Source organism: Lepeophtheirus salmonis, chromosome 4, assembly GCF_016086655.4.
Source record: "Lepeophtheirus salmonis chromosome 4, UVic_Lsal_1.4, whole genome shotgun sequence".
Classification (NCBI taxonomy): Eukaryota; Metazoa; Arthropoda; class Copepoda; order Siphonostomatoida; family Caligidae; genus Lepeophtheirus; species Lepeophtheirus salmonis.
The window spans coordinates 14008875-14028827 of record NC_052134.2 but is presented as its reverse complement, the minus strand read 5'-3'; the positions used below and the strand labels follow the sequence as shown (position 1 = coordinate 14028827).

Genomic DNA, 19953 nt, shown 5'->3' with positions numbered 1-19953 from the left:
GCCTAATAAATAAATTTAACTGTATTGGTTAAGTTAAAATATCAACATAAACGGAAGTTATAAATATCTTCTTGCCAAGTTTATTATTCTGAATTTCGTTTAAGGAAAAAATCCTTTTAAGACAACATCCTACAGAGATTTAAAAATAGGTATTTTTATTCCAGTTTATGTGTCTACATTTTTGAACCAGAAGTCCCCAATCATGCTAAATTCATGATAATCTTATTCTATTTTTTAATAAACTCCTGATTTTCGTATGTTCATTAATGATTTTTTCTTCGATTTGTTTTAAATTAATTCATTAAACCATATTACTTCCTTTGGATTAACTCTGCAGTGCTATCTTGATTATTTTTTTCAGTCCTAGGACCGCTCCTTATCGGTCTTTTATGGTAAATAAAACATCTGAAATGTTGTAGTTGCTAACAATATAATTTCAGTTGTTAAAAAAAATATTTTAACCTCTTTTAAAGTGATGAGATATGTAAAGTTTAAAGTTGAGGTTTGGAGCTAAAAGTATAACGTATTAGACTCAAGTGTTATAATGGTTCTTACTATTTCCCATTATTTTCTTCGTTTTTATTTTCCTCAATCCTAACTATGAGCGAAGAAAATGTAAAGATAGCTAGGACTGTAAGATTAAAGGACCGACTAATCGGCTCTTAGGACTAATAAATAACCAGGCATACATTCCCAATCAGTTTTTTTTACTGATGGGGGAAATAAAAAATAAATAAATATGAATACATTCCTAGAACCGATCTAACACAAGCTATAAATCATTTTTTTAGGAAACTCCGTGTTGAGCTCGTTTTAGTTATACCCTGGAAGAGTTTAACAAAAAGGGAATCTTAACAACAAAAGCTGACAAAATATCTAAGTGGAGCTACTTTTTTTTTGTTATGTTTGTTATTTCTTATGGAGGGGGGGGGGTCACAAGGGTTTTTGCCCTAGAATGACTTTTATTTTTAATTTGGTTGTAATATTATGAAAAAATATGGAAAATAAATTTTTTATACAGACTTGTAGAATTTGAATTTAGACTAAAACGTGAGATGAAATCAAATAATTTTTATCTCATCCGTAGGGTGGAATTAATGGTTTTGTCGGACATTTCTTATATGTGTCCCCAAAGGTTTATTTTTTTCCTGTTTGATATTCTGCAATTTCATGTTAACGTTTTTCTTTGGATTTAGAGTAAATTTTTTGTTCCAACAAGATAAACAAAACTCTTTTTTTATCAAATATTAAAAAAAATTAGATAAAATTACCCAAATACCCCATCATTTTATTTTCAAATTATTTAAAGTAGTAAACTAATACATAGCTATTATCATATTCCATACATCAACCTACCCACATACTTGTATGTATGCTTTATAAGTTCTAGCTAGTAAAAAAACTTACAATTAAAACCCTACACGACTTACCAGATTTTAACAATAATATGTAATGCCAAAAATATATCCCATGGAAGATAAGAAAATACTTGAAATGACCATAAACTCTTCAAAAATATGCCCTTTCTTCCTTCGATGAACCCTCATAGAATAATTGATTAATTGTGGCATTGCCAAGAAATGAGATGGATAAGAGTAATGATGGTTTTTTCATGGATACATAGAATAATCCCTTCCTCATTCTTGACATTGTGTTTTGAGAGCATTTCTGAATAAACAAGTCCTATGTATGATCTTAATGATACATTTAAGAACATTAACAATATTCATAAGAGGAGTACTACAATATGTAGATTGATGCAACATATGTGTGTATTAAAAAACAATATGACATAAGTTGAATATTTGAGAAAAAATAGATATTTGATATCTCGTATTTAAGCCTTCACTACATGGCTTAACATATATAGTAGAGCTTTTTAACGCTTTTTCCAGCGAATGAAATTATTTAAATCTTATTTAATGCTAGTGTTGATTAATAGTTAAATAAAAACGATAAAATACATTGTATTCTCTTTCATTTTTCATTTTTTAAAGTGTAAGATATATTCATGACATTTTTTTTTAAATTTCAAATAAAATGGTGCAGACTAGAATTAAATGATATTTATAGAGTTTATTATGACGCAGTAAAAAAAATGAAGAAACGTTCTTCCTTTGGAACCGTCTTAAGGTCTAAAATATACAGGGTAATACAGCATAATGTATTTTTTCATAAATGTGTGACAATTAGGCTTTAGAAGTAGTAGCGGTTGGGGTGTGGTTTCCCTCTATAAACGAAATTCTATTTTTTTTTTATAAATACAATCAGTCGCTATGGTATGTTTGGGTAGGGTGGAACATGCGTTTGCTTTCGAAAATAAATATTATCAAGAAATGTTTAGACAGAATATTATATAAAAATAGACTAATTCTAATTTGTCTCCTTAGTTTTAAATGGTACAATTTATAAAAATCAATTATCTGCTTCATTTTCTAATTTACAAAAGTAAATATTTTTCTATAAATTTTAATAATTTGAAATTTGTAAAAATCTTTGAATGCAAAAACTCAACGGATAATAATACTAAAAATATAAAATTGGTGCGGTTATAACTCATATTTTACGAAAAAGTTCTTAATTAATGAATTTGGACAAATTAAGTAATTTAAACAGGATTTATATCAGAAAAACTAAAAAAAATTAAACTTTTGCAGAATCACCAATAACTAATTATCTAATGAGTGAATCATCTAAGATTATATTTTGTTTAATTTTTGTATTAAATAACTATCTCCTTGAACTTCTCGTTGAAACGTTATTTTATGAGAAACAAAAAATCTGAAAAAATCACAGGGAATTGAATTACCAAAGTTCGTTTTATTCTATGCATGTACAATTGCAGACATCATCTATTTGATATAAGTTTTAAAACTGTTTAATAAAAAACTTTTAATGTGTACTATCATTAGGAAAAAACTTTTCTTAACCATAAATCTTGTTTCATTGCCTTGTGGAAAAAGGTTGCTGCACTTTTTTTTTTTTTTTTTGCAAAATAAGACTACAAAATGAAACTCTTCTTAAGGGCTTGCTCCTCCGAACTATAAAATATATTTTGAAAAGATGCCAAATAAACAGAAGATTTGAAATACATTTTCTAGTGGCATTCAGAACTTTTATTTACTTCAAAAATATGTTTTTTTTAAGCAAAGATATAGCGTAGAGGCTGTAAAATTCATACATGGTCTCCTCAATCAAAGTCATGTCACTCTGCAATTACTTTGAATGTAGGGAAAAAAACATTATATTTTTTTCTTTGAGTGAGAAGAAGCTATACATCTACGTATTCGTAGATAGGTACACAAAAACAATAAATTTGCATAAACAGTTATGTTTGGTATACTTATGGGACAGCTTGCCAAGATACTTGGGTACGCATAAAATATACATCATTATGATAACTAATCTGAAAGATACGAATATCTATATATCATGAAAAGTACTTGTACCAAGTAAAAAGAAACCGTAAAGGTGATATAAAAATCCTTTTATTATATGTCCAAGTAGGATTCCAATTCTTAGGGATCTAGTAAACTAGTACAAATCTTCAAAACCTTTATTATCCCATAATTTTCAAGATTGCGTCTCTAATTTTAATCATGAAATGTGATTACTATTCTGTAGTTTTGTAGAATAAATTTTAAATGATTTACATTGGAGATAGTTACGCGGTCCCCTGCTCCCCCTCCATATTTCAGGGATTATGTCATATCACTGAACTATATTTTCTCCTCCTTGTACCTGAAATTTAATAGTAATGCTCAAAAGTTCTGGATTCGTACTGGGGGTCACCAATTGAGTAACTTTGGTATAGAGATTTATCTTTGGAGTCCATGTCAACTTTGAAGTCTTCAAAAGAAGTACTCAAGTATACGTCCTTAGCTCTGATATAAGTTAAATTTTCAATAAATGCCCAACGAAAACTTTCGAGGGGCTCAGATCGGGCTTCAGTCAAAGAGAATTATTATTATTACATTTGTTTTTCGTTTTATACTGTTAGTGGTATGTAATTGTAGTTCATTCATAATTACGAAATTGGTTATGAAGGTACTGGTAGAGCCATAATTATTTGATGTATAAGATAAATGAGAAAATGAAGCTTTTTTCTATGGATCAACATAGATTGGTCCATTTTTGACTTTGATGGAGCCTTGCAACAAAGATTTATATACTTTATTTTGAATTGTATATTAAATGAATAGAAAGTTGAACTAGAATATAGAGTGGGAACACTGTGTAGTTTTGAAAATATGATGTTTTTTCAAGACTCACTAGTAGCCTTTAGCTCTATAGTATAAATATATATCAATTAAGAATAATTATAATTTATCAATCTTATACATGTTTTAAAACGTGAACCAATTTTTTGGTAAACACTGAAATATGCAAACGTACATAAAGGCTAGACTACTGTTTTAACAATTTCAGAATAAATAATTCATAATCCTACCTTAAATAACATTTAATGGTCACTATCATTTTTCTTTTAACGAATGATAAGTAATTTTATGATAACCATAGTCTTTAGCCTCATAATATGGTTTTATGTACCATCAAAATATATTATTAGTGAATAAATCTACAATACAAGGCATATGCATACCATGTACCGTACATATTTGTATAAATGATTGAGAGTTATAAATCAAACATACATAAATATCTAATATTGATTTATATAACATTATTATATGGACATAAGATATTAACAAAAATGTGTTCTTGTATGGTTGAGTTTATTCTATAAGTAGAATGTTTTTTAATAAGCAAATCATCAAGTATTAATATTGAATCATAAATACATTTTCTCATAGTAAAATAGAATTAACAAAACTAAGGGAATATTAGAAAATATTTAATGAATTCATATATTTATGTATGTATTAGAATCCAGGACTTTTCAAGATTTTTTTCTCTCAAAAACATTGATAATATTTCATACCGTACTATTTTATTTCAATGCGTATTGAAATAGTACAAAATATATTCTAAATTGTCCCGGATACAGGAACAGTAGCAGTATTAAACTAACTGCGTTTAAATGCAATTCGTAAAAAACGTTTTGTATCTTGTTTTAATATTAAAGAGAGATTTGAATATGAACTTATATCATTTAATTCGTTAACTGAACTTGAAAAAAGAAAATAGAATAACAATGGCTTGTGATGGACTTTTTTAGAACAAAAATCCTATCTATAATAATGACGCAAGACAAAATTTGAAATTAGCGTATTTAACAATATAAACGTATGGCAGTTATTATTTGTTTTTTATTAGTATGTGTGTTACCTCTTATTGAGTTAAATACATAAAAAAATGTTACAACAGTATCACGAAAAGTGATTTATATGTATATGATCACAAAATATATGTTATGAAACTTCAAAAAATTCTCTAAAATCGTATACTGAGTTTTTTAATTGTACATGAAATTGAACAAAAAGCTATTTCCGAGAACTCACGTGTATTAAATCATCTATCCAACTAATTTTATATGTACATATATAATTATTATATCTTAAAATGGTTCAAACTCATAAAGTTCCATTAAAATACATTATGTATGAATTAAGACATGAATACAGACCTGGATCATAGATTCCTTAATATTTATAAATAATATATGCAAATATAATTTGATTAATGAACTTTTGGACTGAATCAACAAAAAAAAAACCTGATATATCTTATCGAACTTATTATTTGATTAATAAAAAATAGCTTAAAGGGATTTACATGAATTGAAATAATCAAATATATATATAGATATATACTTGTCTTCAAAATTATTCATAACCCTCTTAATTTTGTGATTTTTCATTTTTGTGATAAATGCATTTTTTTACAAGTTTGTATATAAATTATATGTACCAACAAATGAAAGATCCCAGCTTGTGGGCATCAGTCATGTGGTCTGATGATACGAAGTTAGAGCTATTTGGTCATACGGATGGTCAGTATGTCTGGATGAAGAAAGGAGAAACATAGAAGCCTAAGAACACTGTCCCAACCATACATCATGGTGGTGATAATACAACGCTATGTGGATGCTTCTCTTCTAGTGGTACAGAGGACCTCATCAAGTTCCAAGGACCCATGTAGAAGGAGAATTACATCAAGAGACTTTATAAAACTTGAAATAGTCGTTTTAGAAGCTTCTGCTTTGCTACAACTGGATGTACCAGCAGGATAATAATCCAAAACACAATGCTAAGTTTGTGAAGAAATGTTTCAAGGATAACAATATTAACATTCTAGAATGGCCGAGTCAAAGCCCAAACTTGAATCCTATCAAGAACTTGTTGTGAGACTTGAAGACAAGAGTGATGTATAGGAAGTCTACCGACCTAGCCTAGATTGAGGCTATTGTCAAGGAAGAGTGGGCCAACATTCAATTGGACACATGCAGGAAGTTTGTGGAATTGTACAAAAATTGTCTAGAAGCATACATAAAAAAAAAGGCTTTGCTATTGACGATTAAAACATATAGGGGTATGGGGTATGAATGATTATGAATATAGTATTTTTTCGTAATCCATCAATAAAATAACAATGAAATCAAAAGTTCCCTGAATTATTGTATAGTTGTCATTCATTCACTTCTTGTTCACATATAATTAATAAAAAAAAACATGACAAAAATGCATTAGTCCATCACAAAATTAAAAATCACAAAAATTAGCAAGGGTATGAATAATTTTGAGAACAAGTATTTATATATATATTTAAAAAAAATATTATAACGTAAAAGAAAATTAAATTCTGTAAAAAGTTTTATGGAAGCAGCTCAATAATAACTTAATATTTTAATTATTTATAGTAGGGTATTGTAAATATATTTCATATAAGATAACAATTTATTACGAGTAATAACGCTTGAGAGAGCTTATAAATGTTGGGTTATATTAGGTTTGGGAAAAGTTGATCTCGTATTTCCACCTGTTTTTTTAAATTATTATTTGTTCATTATAGGTCTCATCAGATCATGCGATAAGTTATTGTAAAGGTGTGAGTGAATACTAAAAATACTTTTGGAATAGTATTGCACTTCGTAGGTTCAGTCGTGAATTATTGCTCGTCGAGTATGGAGGAATAAATTTGCCATATTTTACATTTTTACAAATAACTCTTCAAAAGCGACTATTCGATGAAAAAAAGTAGAGTGTTTAATACAAAAAAAGTAGCTAAAGCCCTTGCATTTTTGTAAATTTCCTATATAATTTACATATTTTTTTTGGCCCTTTTTTAGAGGGCCCACTTTTAGAGTGTTTCGAAAAAATATTTTGTTTAGCTAAATTTTCTTTATTTCAATTTATATTGAGTTATAATTTTCTTTAAGGTATTGTATAATAACTGATTTTGAAGGAAAAAAATCTATTTTTTGATGAGCATAACTTTTGTAATATTGCAGTCAGATTTTAATGGTTTTCCTGTAAATTATACCATTTGAATAATTATTGATTATTTGACTGTTAGTGAATATATATTTTTATCAAATTCAGAATACACTCATGGAGGAGAAATTTTACATATTTTAATGTTCTATACAAAGGGATCAGTTGCAACAAATGCTAGAACCTATTATTTTATATATCTACGCTTCACAGTAGTTATGTTATGTGAGGGAATTTTTCTGATCTATAATACTGAGCAATGATCCATAATATAAATTTTATAAAGACTTAATCCACCGGAATACATCGAAAACTAACAACTCATCACCTTTAAAGGCCTAATTATTTAATCTTTAAAAACCATTTTGTATAATTTTCTCAATTTCTAATTTTAATTCTATTTTTCGATTTTACAACCATTCCAGAATATGTGGAAAATCATCATATTTGGCGAATTTTATTCCAATGTAATTTGTGTAAAACTACTGGCTAGTTAAATTTTAAAAATTATCCCACCAGTAATAGATAGATGTAGTTGTGTTGTGTTAGGAGTATATGTGTTGACGTGTCTAAGTCAAACCAACCCCAGGTAATTAAGTCAATAACAATGATTATAACAACTATCTACAGTCTCTCTTACTATATCAAAACAGGATTAAGCAATATTGCTGTATTATAAAACATGTTTTTTGTACTTTTCAATCGCTTTCCATAACCAAAATTGTGGAAAATGTCCAAAAATCAGTTGGTATGCCAATTCTTTTCAGCTGCAGAATTATAATTCATTTATGAACGAGAGCTAATTCTAGTTTAACCAAGCAAAGTTAAGAAAAACTGATATTAAAAAAAGAAGCAAAAACCTCTACAGTTGACAATAAATTACAGGGTATATTTTTTGTGGTAGTGAAATAAATCCTAGAGAACTCAAGGATAATAATAATAACTTCCTTTTTTTTCCAATTTGATTAAATTTGTATCACATATGTCCAGATTGAAAGGAACTTTTCTGACCTATAAACATTTTAAATACTCTTTTGTGATAATTTATTTAATGTATTTCAGTTGGACATAAGATAAATACATACATAAGAATAAACATTTAAGAAATTCAAATAAGTGATTGATACCAATTTAAGAAATGCATAGAGACTTCAATCAATTATTTTAAATCATTCAATATAATTTCGATGATATATTCATTCAGGTACATCAAACGCCTGATGTCCTTTGGATTTTTAAAAATCAATGAAATTGGAGGTGGTCCAGGGTGGCCATCGAATGGTAATACATAATGCTAAAATTTTGGCGCATTTTTGATTTCGCCCATTTTTTTTTTTTTTTTTTTGCAGTTGGCAAACTGAAGAGTAAATTTTCTTTCCTAGACTGTTATCATTGTTATTTAATTTCTGAGGAGTGAACTTCCTTTTTTAACAACATATCATTGATATATTCGAAATCGGATGGATAATTTACGTGAGCTCATAAAAGACGGAGAGTGACCACGAGGTACTATTGCAATGTTAATTGTAAGCCCTCGTTGGAATAAGAGCAGAGTTGAAGATCGACATCAGAATTTGTTTTGCCAATGTCTTTGTTTATTTCCTTCTCACCACCCTCCTTCTCACAGCTGTTGTAGCTGATCTAATGAAAGGTCATGACAATTGAGCTGCTTTCTTCCAAAACATTCTGCCAATTGTCAGAGAAACAATGTTGATTTTCAGTTTCTTTTTTTATCATCCCAAATATACACATGATTACCATCACTGATTATATATATATATATGTAGTCGTGGCCAAAACAGAAAAATCCTTGGCCTTTTTATGTTTTCCTTCAACGGAGGCATTTAGAAATTAAATCTATTGATGTCTTCTTAATAGGAAAAACATCGTTCAAGCTATGTAATGGCTTGAAAATTGTTTTGAGAACTTCCCTCCAGTTGCCACACAGGACCACTTCCAAATTCATTGTTTTTGTTTTTTTTGCATGCTCATTTATATTTCGTGTTGGATGCATCCAAATGAGTATTGTGTAGGTCCTTAAGACTGATATGCAGGACTGAACTGGACAAGACTTTAGTGTCTAACCTTAAATAAGAAGCGATACAACATACACCGAAAAATCCGAGGTATGTATGTACAAGTATTTGTATAGGACAAAAAAGGAGTATATTAAGATACATATACTGATAGAAAGAGGTTCTTGATATACATACATACATGTATGCACAAGTATAAAAGTTGAGCATTTATATAATTTCTTATCTACTTAGTCATTTGCTGTGCTTTTAAATTAATTAAAACTTTGAAGTAAAGACATCCATTTGAACATAGTTAAAGGAAAAACAAATGTATGTAAGTAAAATATAGTTTACAAGATCATAGCTTTGTATCTCAAGAAATTGTAGGTATTATTTATATATATGCATAAATTAATTTGCATTTTTGAAAATAAAATAAAAAAAAGTTTTAGATGCGCTTTGTTTCGATATTAAAATTCTTTGAAATAACATTTGTTAAATTATATTCATTATTATTTAATTTTGGTTAGTCATACTTATATATTAAATTTTAACAAGTTTTTTGGAAAAAATAATAATAATATTCAGTCAAATGTAGTATAACGATCACTTAATTTGAGCGTGTCACTGTACAAAGTAGCGATTTACACATATTTGTATAAAAAATGTCCTACAAATCAGGAATTGCTTTAGTTTCTTGGCAATTTAAACAGTGTTTGTATTTTATTTTCCAAAGATATTATCATTATAATTTAATTATCGAAGAGTGTTCATCTAAGTACAACGTAGTAATTAGTGGGCGTGTCCATGAAAGACAGAGAGTAATAATGAGGGTATGTTCTGTATTTGAAATCGAATGTGTTTATTTTACACGGAGTAGAATTGAACATCAACATCGGTATAATTCCAGTCTATATCTCATAGCTTTATACAAAGTGGGATTTACGTTTATTTTTATATACTGGCCAAACATAAATTTTTTTATAGGTCCTCCAAATTATTATATACCTACTATCTGCTTTGAACCGTCACTTTTTTAAACTTACATGGTATAACCTTTAGTGCAAAAGAAAAAAGAAGGAGTGACCAATCATATACTTACATAGCCTTTTTTGACGAGTTTAAAGATAAAATATGTATACAAGCGCATTAATGAATGTTTTTCCATCTCTCTCTATCTGAGAATGAATGTTATCCTATTTTTGGGCAGACGTGAAAATTAAACATAACTGCATTATTTTATCACCTATTTTCAAATTTTTCATTGTTCCAAATCTGGTTTAAGATTTGACTTACCCTAAATGATCACTTTTTCAGTTTCCCATGTCTGACCACTTAGTACAACTTTGGCTCTAGTGACCAGTTCCCATATATTTTTTTGTTTTTTAATATATATATCAACGTATTTCTACATGATATGTAGGGGAAAAAGTAATAGGTTTAGCTAATAAAAATATTCCCATAATACATAGAACTATATATTTTAATAGTTTTTTGAAAAAAGTATTAACAATAAAAATAATAATAATAACAAAAGATATGTAAAATATTTTTTTTTGATTACTCCTAATAATAATTAATGAAAATTTCTTATTTCAATATTAATAATATATTCTACATCAGTTTCATAAGATTTAAAACTATGCAATAGTTAAGTATGAGAGTACAATTCCTGGATTATCATTATTTGATGAAATTTTTACAGTACATATGTAGTTATATTTATTGATCAACTCGTTTTAACTTTCTAAATTAGCTTTTTTAACTCTCTGTTACTTCCGGGAAGTGTTTATCCTGCACCTCCATCCCTTGAGACTGAAATATCCCTATATTAAGTTAGTTAAATATTTATTACTGTTTGCCATAAATACATAAAATCTAAATTGTATTAATATACGGCAACAAACACAACCACACAACGGGGTGTTTGAGCAACTACAGCAGACTCTAAAAACTAGTTTACATTAAAATTTTCAAAAGTAATATTTTTTATTTTTTTCAATTTTATAAATTTTAAAATACGAATGTCTTCGTTTTCCTCATTCATGGTTTTATGTCTCCCGTAAGACAAGGCCGGTGATCTATTGATGAGATGGTATGTACTTTGCAATTCTTCCATAAATATATTGCACGTTGAGCTACTGCCCTTCCACTTACTTAAGTGGGCTAGAAAGGGCCCATATACAGTGTAGGCTAGTATAATGAGACTCAATTTTTCTGTTCCACGCTTGATATTCTTCGATTTTGGCTTATTAAGCATAGTATGTGTATGTTTCATACTTTTATCTTTTTTATATTGGTCACACCAATATTTATAGAAGAAGTCATGAATTACCTTCTATATGTAGATCGGAGGCGTCCCAATCATGAATTGGGTTTGGCTCAAATTGATGTATCAACTTGGTGATGTCCCATCCAACCCCAGTGTTTCCGTTTTGGTCTTCAGATCCGTCCGTATAGATGGTTGCTTCTAGATTCTTAATCTGATTATTATTTATCCAAATGCGATTACTTTTTATGTAGTCCCTTGGTTGATCCATTCCGACTTTTATAAATATTTTACTACTATGGAACCGATACCCACGACGTTTTGGATGATTACCAATTCCTCCACAGGTATTACGTAAGAAATACTTCGTTCTTCATCTTTATTTCGTCGCCTGTTCATTAATGTATATGTCCAAAGGAGTAATATCTCAAAACTACCTCCATTCTAGCGGTTGGTGTCGATCGATATGTGTGTGGCGATAACATAAAAACAAACTAGCATTTCTTTGATTAAACAGAGAAAATCGCATTATAAATTTTTTACTTCAATGAAAAACCGAAGAGGAAATTTTAATGAGTCAAAAACAATATTAAACCACTGAAGAACTGTCAAACAAGTTATTAATATGATTGATATTTGTTTAAATTTTTAAATGAACATATAATATACAAGTTCAGTCAATTTGATCGTGCTGTATTTGAATAAAATTGAATTTTGATATCATCAATATAATCAATTTCAGTTGGTGAGACATGTTCATAACATGCTAATCCCCTTCTTATTTTCGTTATTCTCGCAACATGAATACTTATACACTTTTTTTATTATAATTTTCATGTCATGACGTCTCAGTATCTTTTATTATCAGTGTTACCAAATAAGTAATTTTTATCAGGTTCAGTTAACCTGAAAAACCGTGGCTTCTAAGGACCTTATCTCTTTTTGAACAACTATAAATTATAGTCCTCATATCAAGGGATACGTTTATCATACTCTTGTAATATTGAGAAAAAGTGTACCAGCTTGTTATCGCCACACAATGAGTCATTCCTAAGAGTGATTTCCTTCAAATGCTGTTTATTTGCCTTGCACTTTTCTTTGCAGTGATTGCATGTCCTTATACTAGATATCCATAGGGGAGAAAAGGTCTGATTATACCTTCATACAACCAGAGAACCTTGTCTGAGGTGATTCTCCATTTTTGTCCTATGATTGTCTTGCCCATATTTCATATCTGAGAACAATTGAAGGTTTTTTTTTTTTCAAATGATCTATCCAAGTGAGTCCTTGATCTAAAGTCACACCTAGATACTTCATGAATGTGCCATATTCCATCACTTTGCCATTAATTTCTAATTGTAGAAAGTTTTTTGATCTAAGTTTATCGAAGCTTTCGAAAAGACTACAGCGCTTGACATTGATGGGTTAAAAGTAAGACCATTTTCTTTGCCCCTTCAATAATAGTATTGATTGCCCTCTGCATTAGTTTGACAAGGGTGAGGGGATATTTTCTACTAATTAAAAGCAGGATGTCGCCTGTGTAGTCAATTACCTTGATTTTTTTTTTTTTTTTTTTTCAAGTAAGGTATCCATAATCATATTCCAAACAAAAGAGCGATAGAACGCCCCTTATGTGATCCCACGGGTTGGATTGACACAAACTTCATTGCCTATAAACTTTGCTGTGACTGTACGGTACTTAGTAGATTTTTGTAACCAGGCCTGATACACTCTGGAATACTTAGTTTTACCATTGCTGCATCACCCAAATGAAATTGTATATAATCAAATGTACCTGTGCAATCAAAACTTACAACAAATATACATTGAAATTGGTAGATGTATTTTTCTTTGGCATCGGTCACTTGTGAAAGGGCCGTCTCAGTTGATAAGTCCCTCGTATTGGCATGTTGTGAGTGGAGTCTTGGCATGACTTTTTCAACTTCCCACTATAAAATCCGCTCAAGCCCTTCAACTGTAAAGTTGTAAAGAGTTATTGGTCTGAAGGATTTGGCCAGACTGTAATCTTTTTTAACTGGTTTGGAAGAAAAACTTAATTTAATTTCTATCCAGCATCTAGATGTATAACCAGTTATGAGGATGATTTTATAAAGTTGGGAGATATTGGCCCCATATTGTTGCAGTAAAACTGGTTTCAGTTTATCAGGTCCTGAGCTTTTCATGAGCCAAAGGAGTTGAAGGATTCCCTGACCTTGTTCTTATCCAAGAAGTATATGTTAAAATCATTTTACTTGCATGGATGTTCCAGAAGACGTATTGAGTCTACATTGTGAGTAATGAGTGTCCATGAGTATTTCTAGTGATTCCGAAGGTGTGATTACGTGTACCCTAGATCATTTTTCAGAAGACCAATAGAGTTGTACGTTGTTTTTGGAAATACTATAAGTTGAGCGATATCTTTCGGGCCTTCCACTTAGCTGCAAAAACTCCTTCAGGATTCTCTCGGATCTTTTTTAAGCGCTGAACAATAAGCATTCATTGCCATAAGGTATTCATCTTTGTGGGAACTACTATGAAGCTTTGGATCGAGTTTTCTGAGTTAATACTTTAGGTTGGCATGATGTTTTAGTCCACTAGGGAATTAATTTTGTTTTTTTATGAACACTAAATATCTAATGCCATGTTGATAGCCTTGTTCAGCGATTCAGTGCACTCATTAATAACATTTGGGGTTGAACATATAACCGGTAATTATGCTGATTCTGTGTGGGACCTGAAGATGTCCCAATTAGCTGTTCTAAAATTTCTTGACTGCTCTGGGAGTGGTATGTTTTTGCTGAATCCAATAACTATGTTTCTATGGTAGGACGTTGACGGTCTAAGATCTACGTGCTTTTTCGAATTTGTTGAAGGCATGTTGATTCACGAATGAGATGTCGATGGTTAAACTGGCCGATAAAAGTAGAGTTGTTGCCTTCATTAATAACAGTCACATTGTTTTCTTCAGTGATGTTTTCTAGAGACTCTTCTCTTGTATCAGTTTCTCTACTACCTTACACTTGATTGTAGGCATTTGAATACATAGCTAAGAGAAGTGGGTTTTTTTTCTTGTTTCCAATACTTAATGAAAGATAACAATGCTTCATTCTCAGTAGGTAATCATTGTTCAAGGTAGGCAACAGAGATATCCATTACTAACCCATCTATTTTCATACATATCTTGTATATGTATCGGTCTGAAAATTCTAGAACTGACCATGCCTGTAAATGGTTAGAAGATCGTATACAAGCCCTTCCATTTGACCCAGGTGAGGCGTGGATTGTAAATCCTCTAACGTTGAGACTTTTCGTTGTGACATTAGTGAGATATTGCTTGTTTATTAGGAATATTTTTGATGTTCTCAATTTGAGCTCCGGGTTTGCTGCTTTAGAGTGCTTGAGTGTTAATGTAAAAGCAACTGATCGTCACTAATTTTTTGGGTGGTTTTTTAGCTTGATCCATTCTTGTGCAGCACTATCAAAGAACTTGTATATTTTGTACTTTTTTTGGACTCTTCCCAGTTAGGTTGTTAACTTTTGTTGTTGACTTTTTTTTGGTTCTGATCGAATTTTCCAGTCCTTGGATAGGCCGTTGCATGTTCTTTTGGTGCTTCATCTTCACTGAGAGCGTAAGTGTCTACACAATTGGATCAGTGGTACCATTAACATCCATAGATTTGTTGCCACCACTATCAATAGCAACGATGAATATAAAAAAAGAGACAGAAGGAAAGGGGTATGTCTTATTCTTGATAGAACATGTCTTGCTGGTTAGTAATCAAACAATTATAATAAATATATGTCATTATTATAATAATTTATTTGAATTTATCTTTGGGATTGATAAATAATAAGAGAGTATAAAAAAACATTCAGTAAAACTTCAATAATTAGTTAATTACATAATTTTTTAATAACTAACGTAACTTATCCGATAAAATTTATTTAAGAAATATTTAAAAATTCAAAATTACATACAATATGGAACATACATATTAAACTCAAGATAGCATAGGGATATTTGATAAAATTAGAATTAATTCAGCCGCTACAATGTCTATAAGATTTATCGTTATTTTGTTTAGTTAAAATTTCAGATTATGAATTAACATAAATTATAAAGAACAAAGTAATAATAGTTTGTCCACTGATGCTAATTGTATCATATGGGTACTTCAACAATTAAGTAATGTAAAACAAAAATTACAGAATCAGAATAAATTTCAATTAATTTTTTTACTTCATTTATATGTTCAAACAACCATAGACCTATAAATCCTAAAAACTTATGAATTCAATCCTTGATGAACTCATCTTTATTTCTTCTTTTTTTTTCATCAGTTCTAGTAATGACATTACAAAGGACGGTTCTTAAGACAAGAGGCTTAAGATCAGATAATGAGGGATGTCAAAAGGTTTAATCTCAAAGGTGATCAAAATTGTCCTTTTATAATGCTTGGATTTCGTCTGCAGTTGGGGCTGGGCTCCATCCTTCTGAATGTCATAATATTTCTGACTCCTTTAATATATATATATTATATGTAATACTCTTTAATGTCATTAGAACTAATTTGGCTCTACTTCTGGACCACCCTGTCTATTATGTAACTCATATGGCCGATATGATTTAAAAATTTTCAAATATTAAGTGGATTTTGAATATATACAATATGTTTGCATAATTCAATATGCTATTTCATACTTAAAATATATATATCCTAACATTTTAAGGACATGTATTTTTTAACTTTTGCCTATGTAATACAATATGTACAGTATAGTGTAGAGTATGCATCCATCCATCAAGAAACAAAAAGCATATGGATTTAATATACCCTACTAAATGCATTCATAAATGTATTTTAGGTACCGAAGTACACATATGTTAACTTATTTGTAGATACCTATATCAATTTTGTTTATCGGAAATATATTTGAATTACAAATTACATTTATATCGAGAATAGTATAGTTGAATCTACTACTACTATTGTAGGAGTACTTACACATCGAAAGTGGTACTATACCAAATTGATATCCCCAAAACAAAAATCTTCTTGTTATATATTTTTATTTTTTAGTGAAAAAAGTATCATAAGTATAGATAACAATTTTTTACCAGAAATGGTACTAAAATATTCGTATCACAAGAAAACTAGTCAAAAATGACCTTAACTTCTCAAAAAATCAAATTAATACATTTCTTTTTTCAAATTGATAATTGAAATACCAGCACAAATGGTTTAGCTAACCCATAAGTTGCATTGATAAAACAAAAAATAAAGAATAAGGCTATGCTACTATATTATTAACTAATCAATTTATGCAGCATAATGAATAAATATGCTTTATAAGTGAGATGAAGGATTTACATAAAAACTTCACTTGTAGTTTTTTTAGGGGAGTAATGCTTATATGATGTCATAAATCTTAATTGTCATTACGTTTATTGTTTAATTCTTAAATATTGATGGGTTTTGTAATATTTATACAAGCTAAGGTTTAGTGAAATTTTAATATTAACCATTCATGGGCAAATAAATGCTGCATCCATCCGTTAAGTCGTTTACAAATTACAATCCCAAAAATTAAATACCTTCAAGACAATTTTAAATTAAATTTATTATAAAAAAAAGCTCAGAGCTCATAGATAAATTCAGTTGAATATCCAAAAAAAAATTCTTTTACGTGTAAATGAATAATAATAGATATTTGACATAATACATTTTATTCAAATTTGACAAAAAAAAATATAAACATGTATTCAAAATTATTCATACCCTTCTTAATTTTGAAGATAGTACTTTCAATAATACTACAGTAGGTGGCTTGGCGTAGCCAGGTCCATTAACAAATTACAAATTAATTCAGAATTCTGTTGATTCATACAAAACAAAAAATAAAGACTGTAAAATTCTTAGAATTATCTTCACTGCGTGTGGGTCTTTGCAGGTTTGAAGAAGAAAACTTCAAGCGCCAATTAACCGTCATGTTATTGTCAAAAACGGTATGTCTTCTTTTCTTTTCTTTCTTTTCCATCTCTGAACCTTATAATCTCTTTTTTTTAAAAGTGTGCTTAGATAAATACAAATATGCAGCAAGAATAATTCTTAGAATTTTACATTTTATATTTTATATGAAGTTGTTGTTTGTTCGTCATAAAAATCCTTTTAGAAAATGCTATTTTAGAACAACTATAGCCTTAAATGACAAAAAAAAATGTTACCAGAACCCTTAAAAAACTATACTAAAAATTTCAGCAAAATCCATTCATTGGTTAGGCCGTGAATCCCAAAAACACTCATACACAGGTTTGCATTTAATAGATGGATACCAGTTCTACGAAGATTGGCCTTTAACGTTTTTGCCTAGAATCATAATATTTAGGCTTCATTGCATTTATTTATAATTTCTCAAAGATGGAATACAACATAAAAATCACATTTACAAACCTATATAACTAAGAATAAGTACCATGCTCTATGTTATTATCTAAGGCAAAAACAAAAACATCGCAAGCCAAAACAGTACAATGTAAAAATAGCAGAATGTGAAAATGTTACAAGGGGAAAATGTCTCAAGGAAAAATTTTTATTATACAAATACTTTCAAGACGGAAACGTTAAAAGAAAAACATTTCAAGGCGAATCCTCGAGACGCGATAGATACCTAGTGATGTAAATCCTGTGTTTTTGATTTTTTGGAATTGGTAATCTGAAGAAATTATTTTCTTTTTCTTAGCAGTAATCATTATTTTTTAATTTCTGAATAGTTAACATACTTTCCTAAATAGATCCAATTATATTCAAAACCTAATTGAACATTCATATGTACTCATAAAAGATGGAGCGTAACCCTGAGAATTGGTTGTAGAGTTATAATTCTAAGTCCCTATTGGAATCAGATTAGAATTGGGGATTGATATTCGGATAATTTTTGACCATGTCCTTGTTTATTTCCTTCTTCCTCTCTTTCCTTATCACATCTGGTTGTAGTTGATCTCCTCTAAAACATTCTTCATACTGTCAGTGTTACCATGTTAATTTTCCGTTTCACTTATTTAACATGCCCATTATAAACAAGATTTTCATTACTATAGATACCGATGCATAATAAGTTAAAAATGACCAAGAACCAATTTTAAAAGAACTATTATGATTAAAAAAATCATATCCATGACGTTTGCTATAATAAGTAATGCAGGTTTTTTTGGCTGTTATTTCAATAGCACAAGTAAATAACCAGAAGTTGTTTTCGATTGTTATCATTGATTTCCTTAGAAATATTTATTTGTGTTGTAATTCTGCCAAATAATTCTGGATTTGCATAAGAATATGATTTTTTTAATCAGGAAAATACACCTTTTTGCAAAAATTTGATAATTGATATTTGAGAAAAGCGATAATCGGGTAAGGAGTTTTCTTACGTTTGTACTATGTAAATACATCCACAACTTAAATTTTTTGTCTGGTATCATACAAATTGTTTCAAATTTTAAATAATTCCTTGAGATTTCGCTAAATCTAAGGGCTTGTTGAGACAGCTTGAAACAATTGTCTCAACCAAAATATATTTATAAGACAGTTTAGGAAAATCATCCTGGCTTCACTGAAAAGCGATCTTCCACACATCGAATTTCACCACTATTTTTCCAAATTGTTCACTCAAAAGTATATGGAGTAAGACTTACAAATGTTTGCCGAATTAAATTATTAATGTCATGAGTGACTTTGATCTACAGTACTAAAAATAGCAACGCATATTAATTTATGGTATTGACTGCAAATTATATAATAAAATATATATGTAAACAGCATATTTTTTTAAGTAAAATAACAATAATAAAGGCTGTTTATTAATTGAGCAAATAAATTAACAACAGCATTGTATTAACCGTCTCATCAAAAACAAATGTAAACTGCCTTGTATCAAATATTAGGTAAACATTATTGAAATATCCGGATTGAAAGTATATATTTTACATTAAACTTTCAATCAGATGTACATATAAAATATTAAAATCATTGTATTAAATCTACGTTTTTATATATGCAGGTATCTTAAGTCAATCTCTTTTTTATAATATGATGAACAAGACACTAGACTGCCCAGAGTTTACTGAAAATCACGAATATATATTAGAGAAGTTGACGTTTTGGATCGAGGGAGTTGTTCAATGTGTTATAGGATTTGGTGGTCTATGTGGAAACTTTCTATCAGCATATATTTTGTCACGGTATGATATCTCATTTTCATTACAAAGTGCATAATA

At 29.3% G+C, this 19953-nt stretch overlaps 1 protein-coding gene across 2 annotated transcripts in view; it reads left to right on the top strand.

The window, feature by feature from the left end:
• The window catches only part of LOC121116847 (FMRFamide receptor), an 89411-nt gene that overhangs the window by 49471 nt on the left and 19987 nt on the right, over nucleotides 1-19953 (top strand). For both annotated transcript variants that reach the window (XM_040711150.2, XM_040711149.2), the window contains exon 2: nucleotides 19737-19917. In XM_040711150.2, the coding sequence (XP_040567084.1) occupies nucleotides 19766-19917 (152 nt within the window). In that variant the 5' untranslated portion in view covers nucleotides 19737-19765. The remainder of the gene's footprint in view (nucleotides 1-19736; nucleotides 19918-19953) is intronic.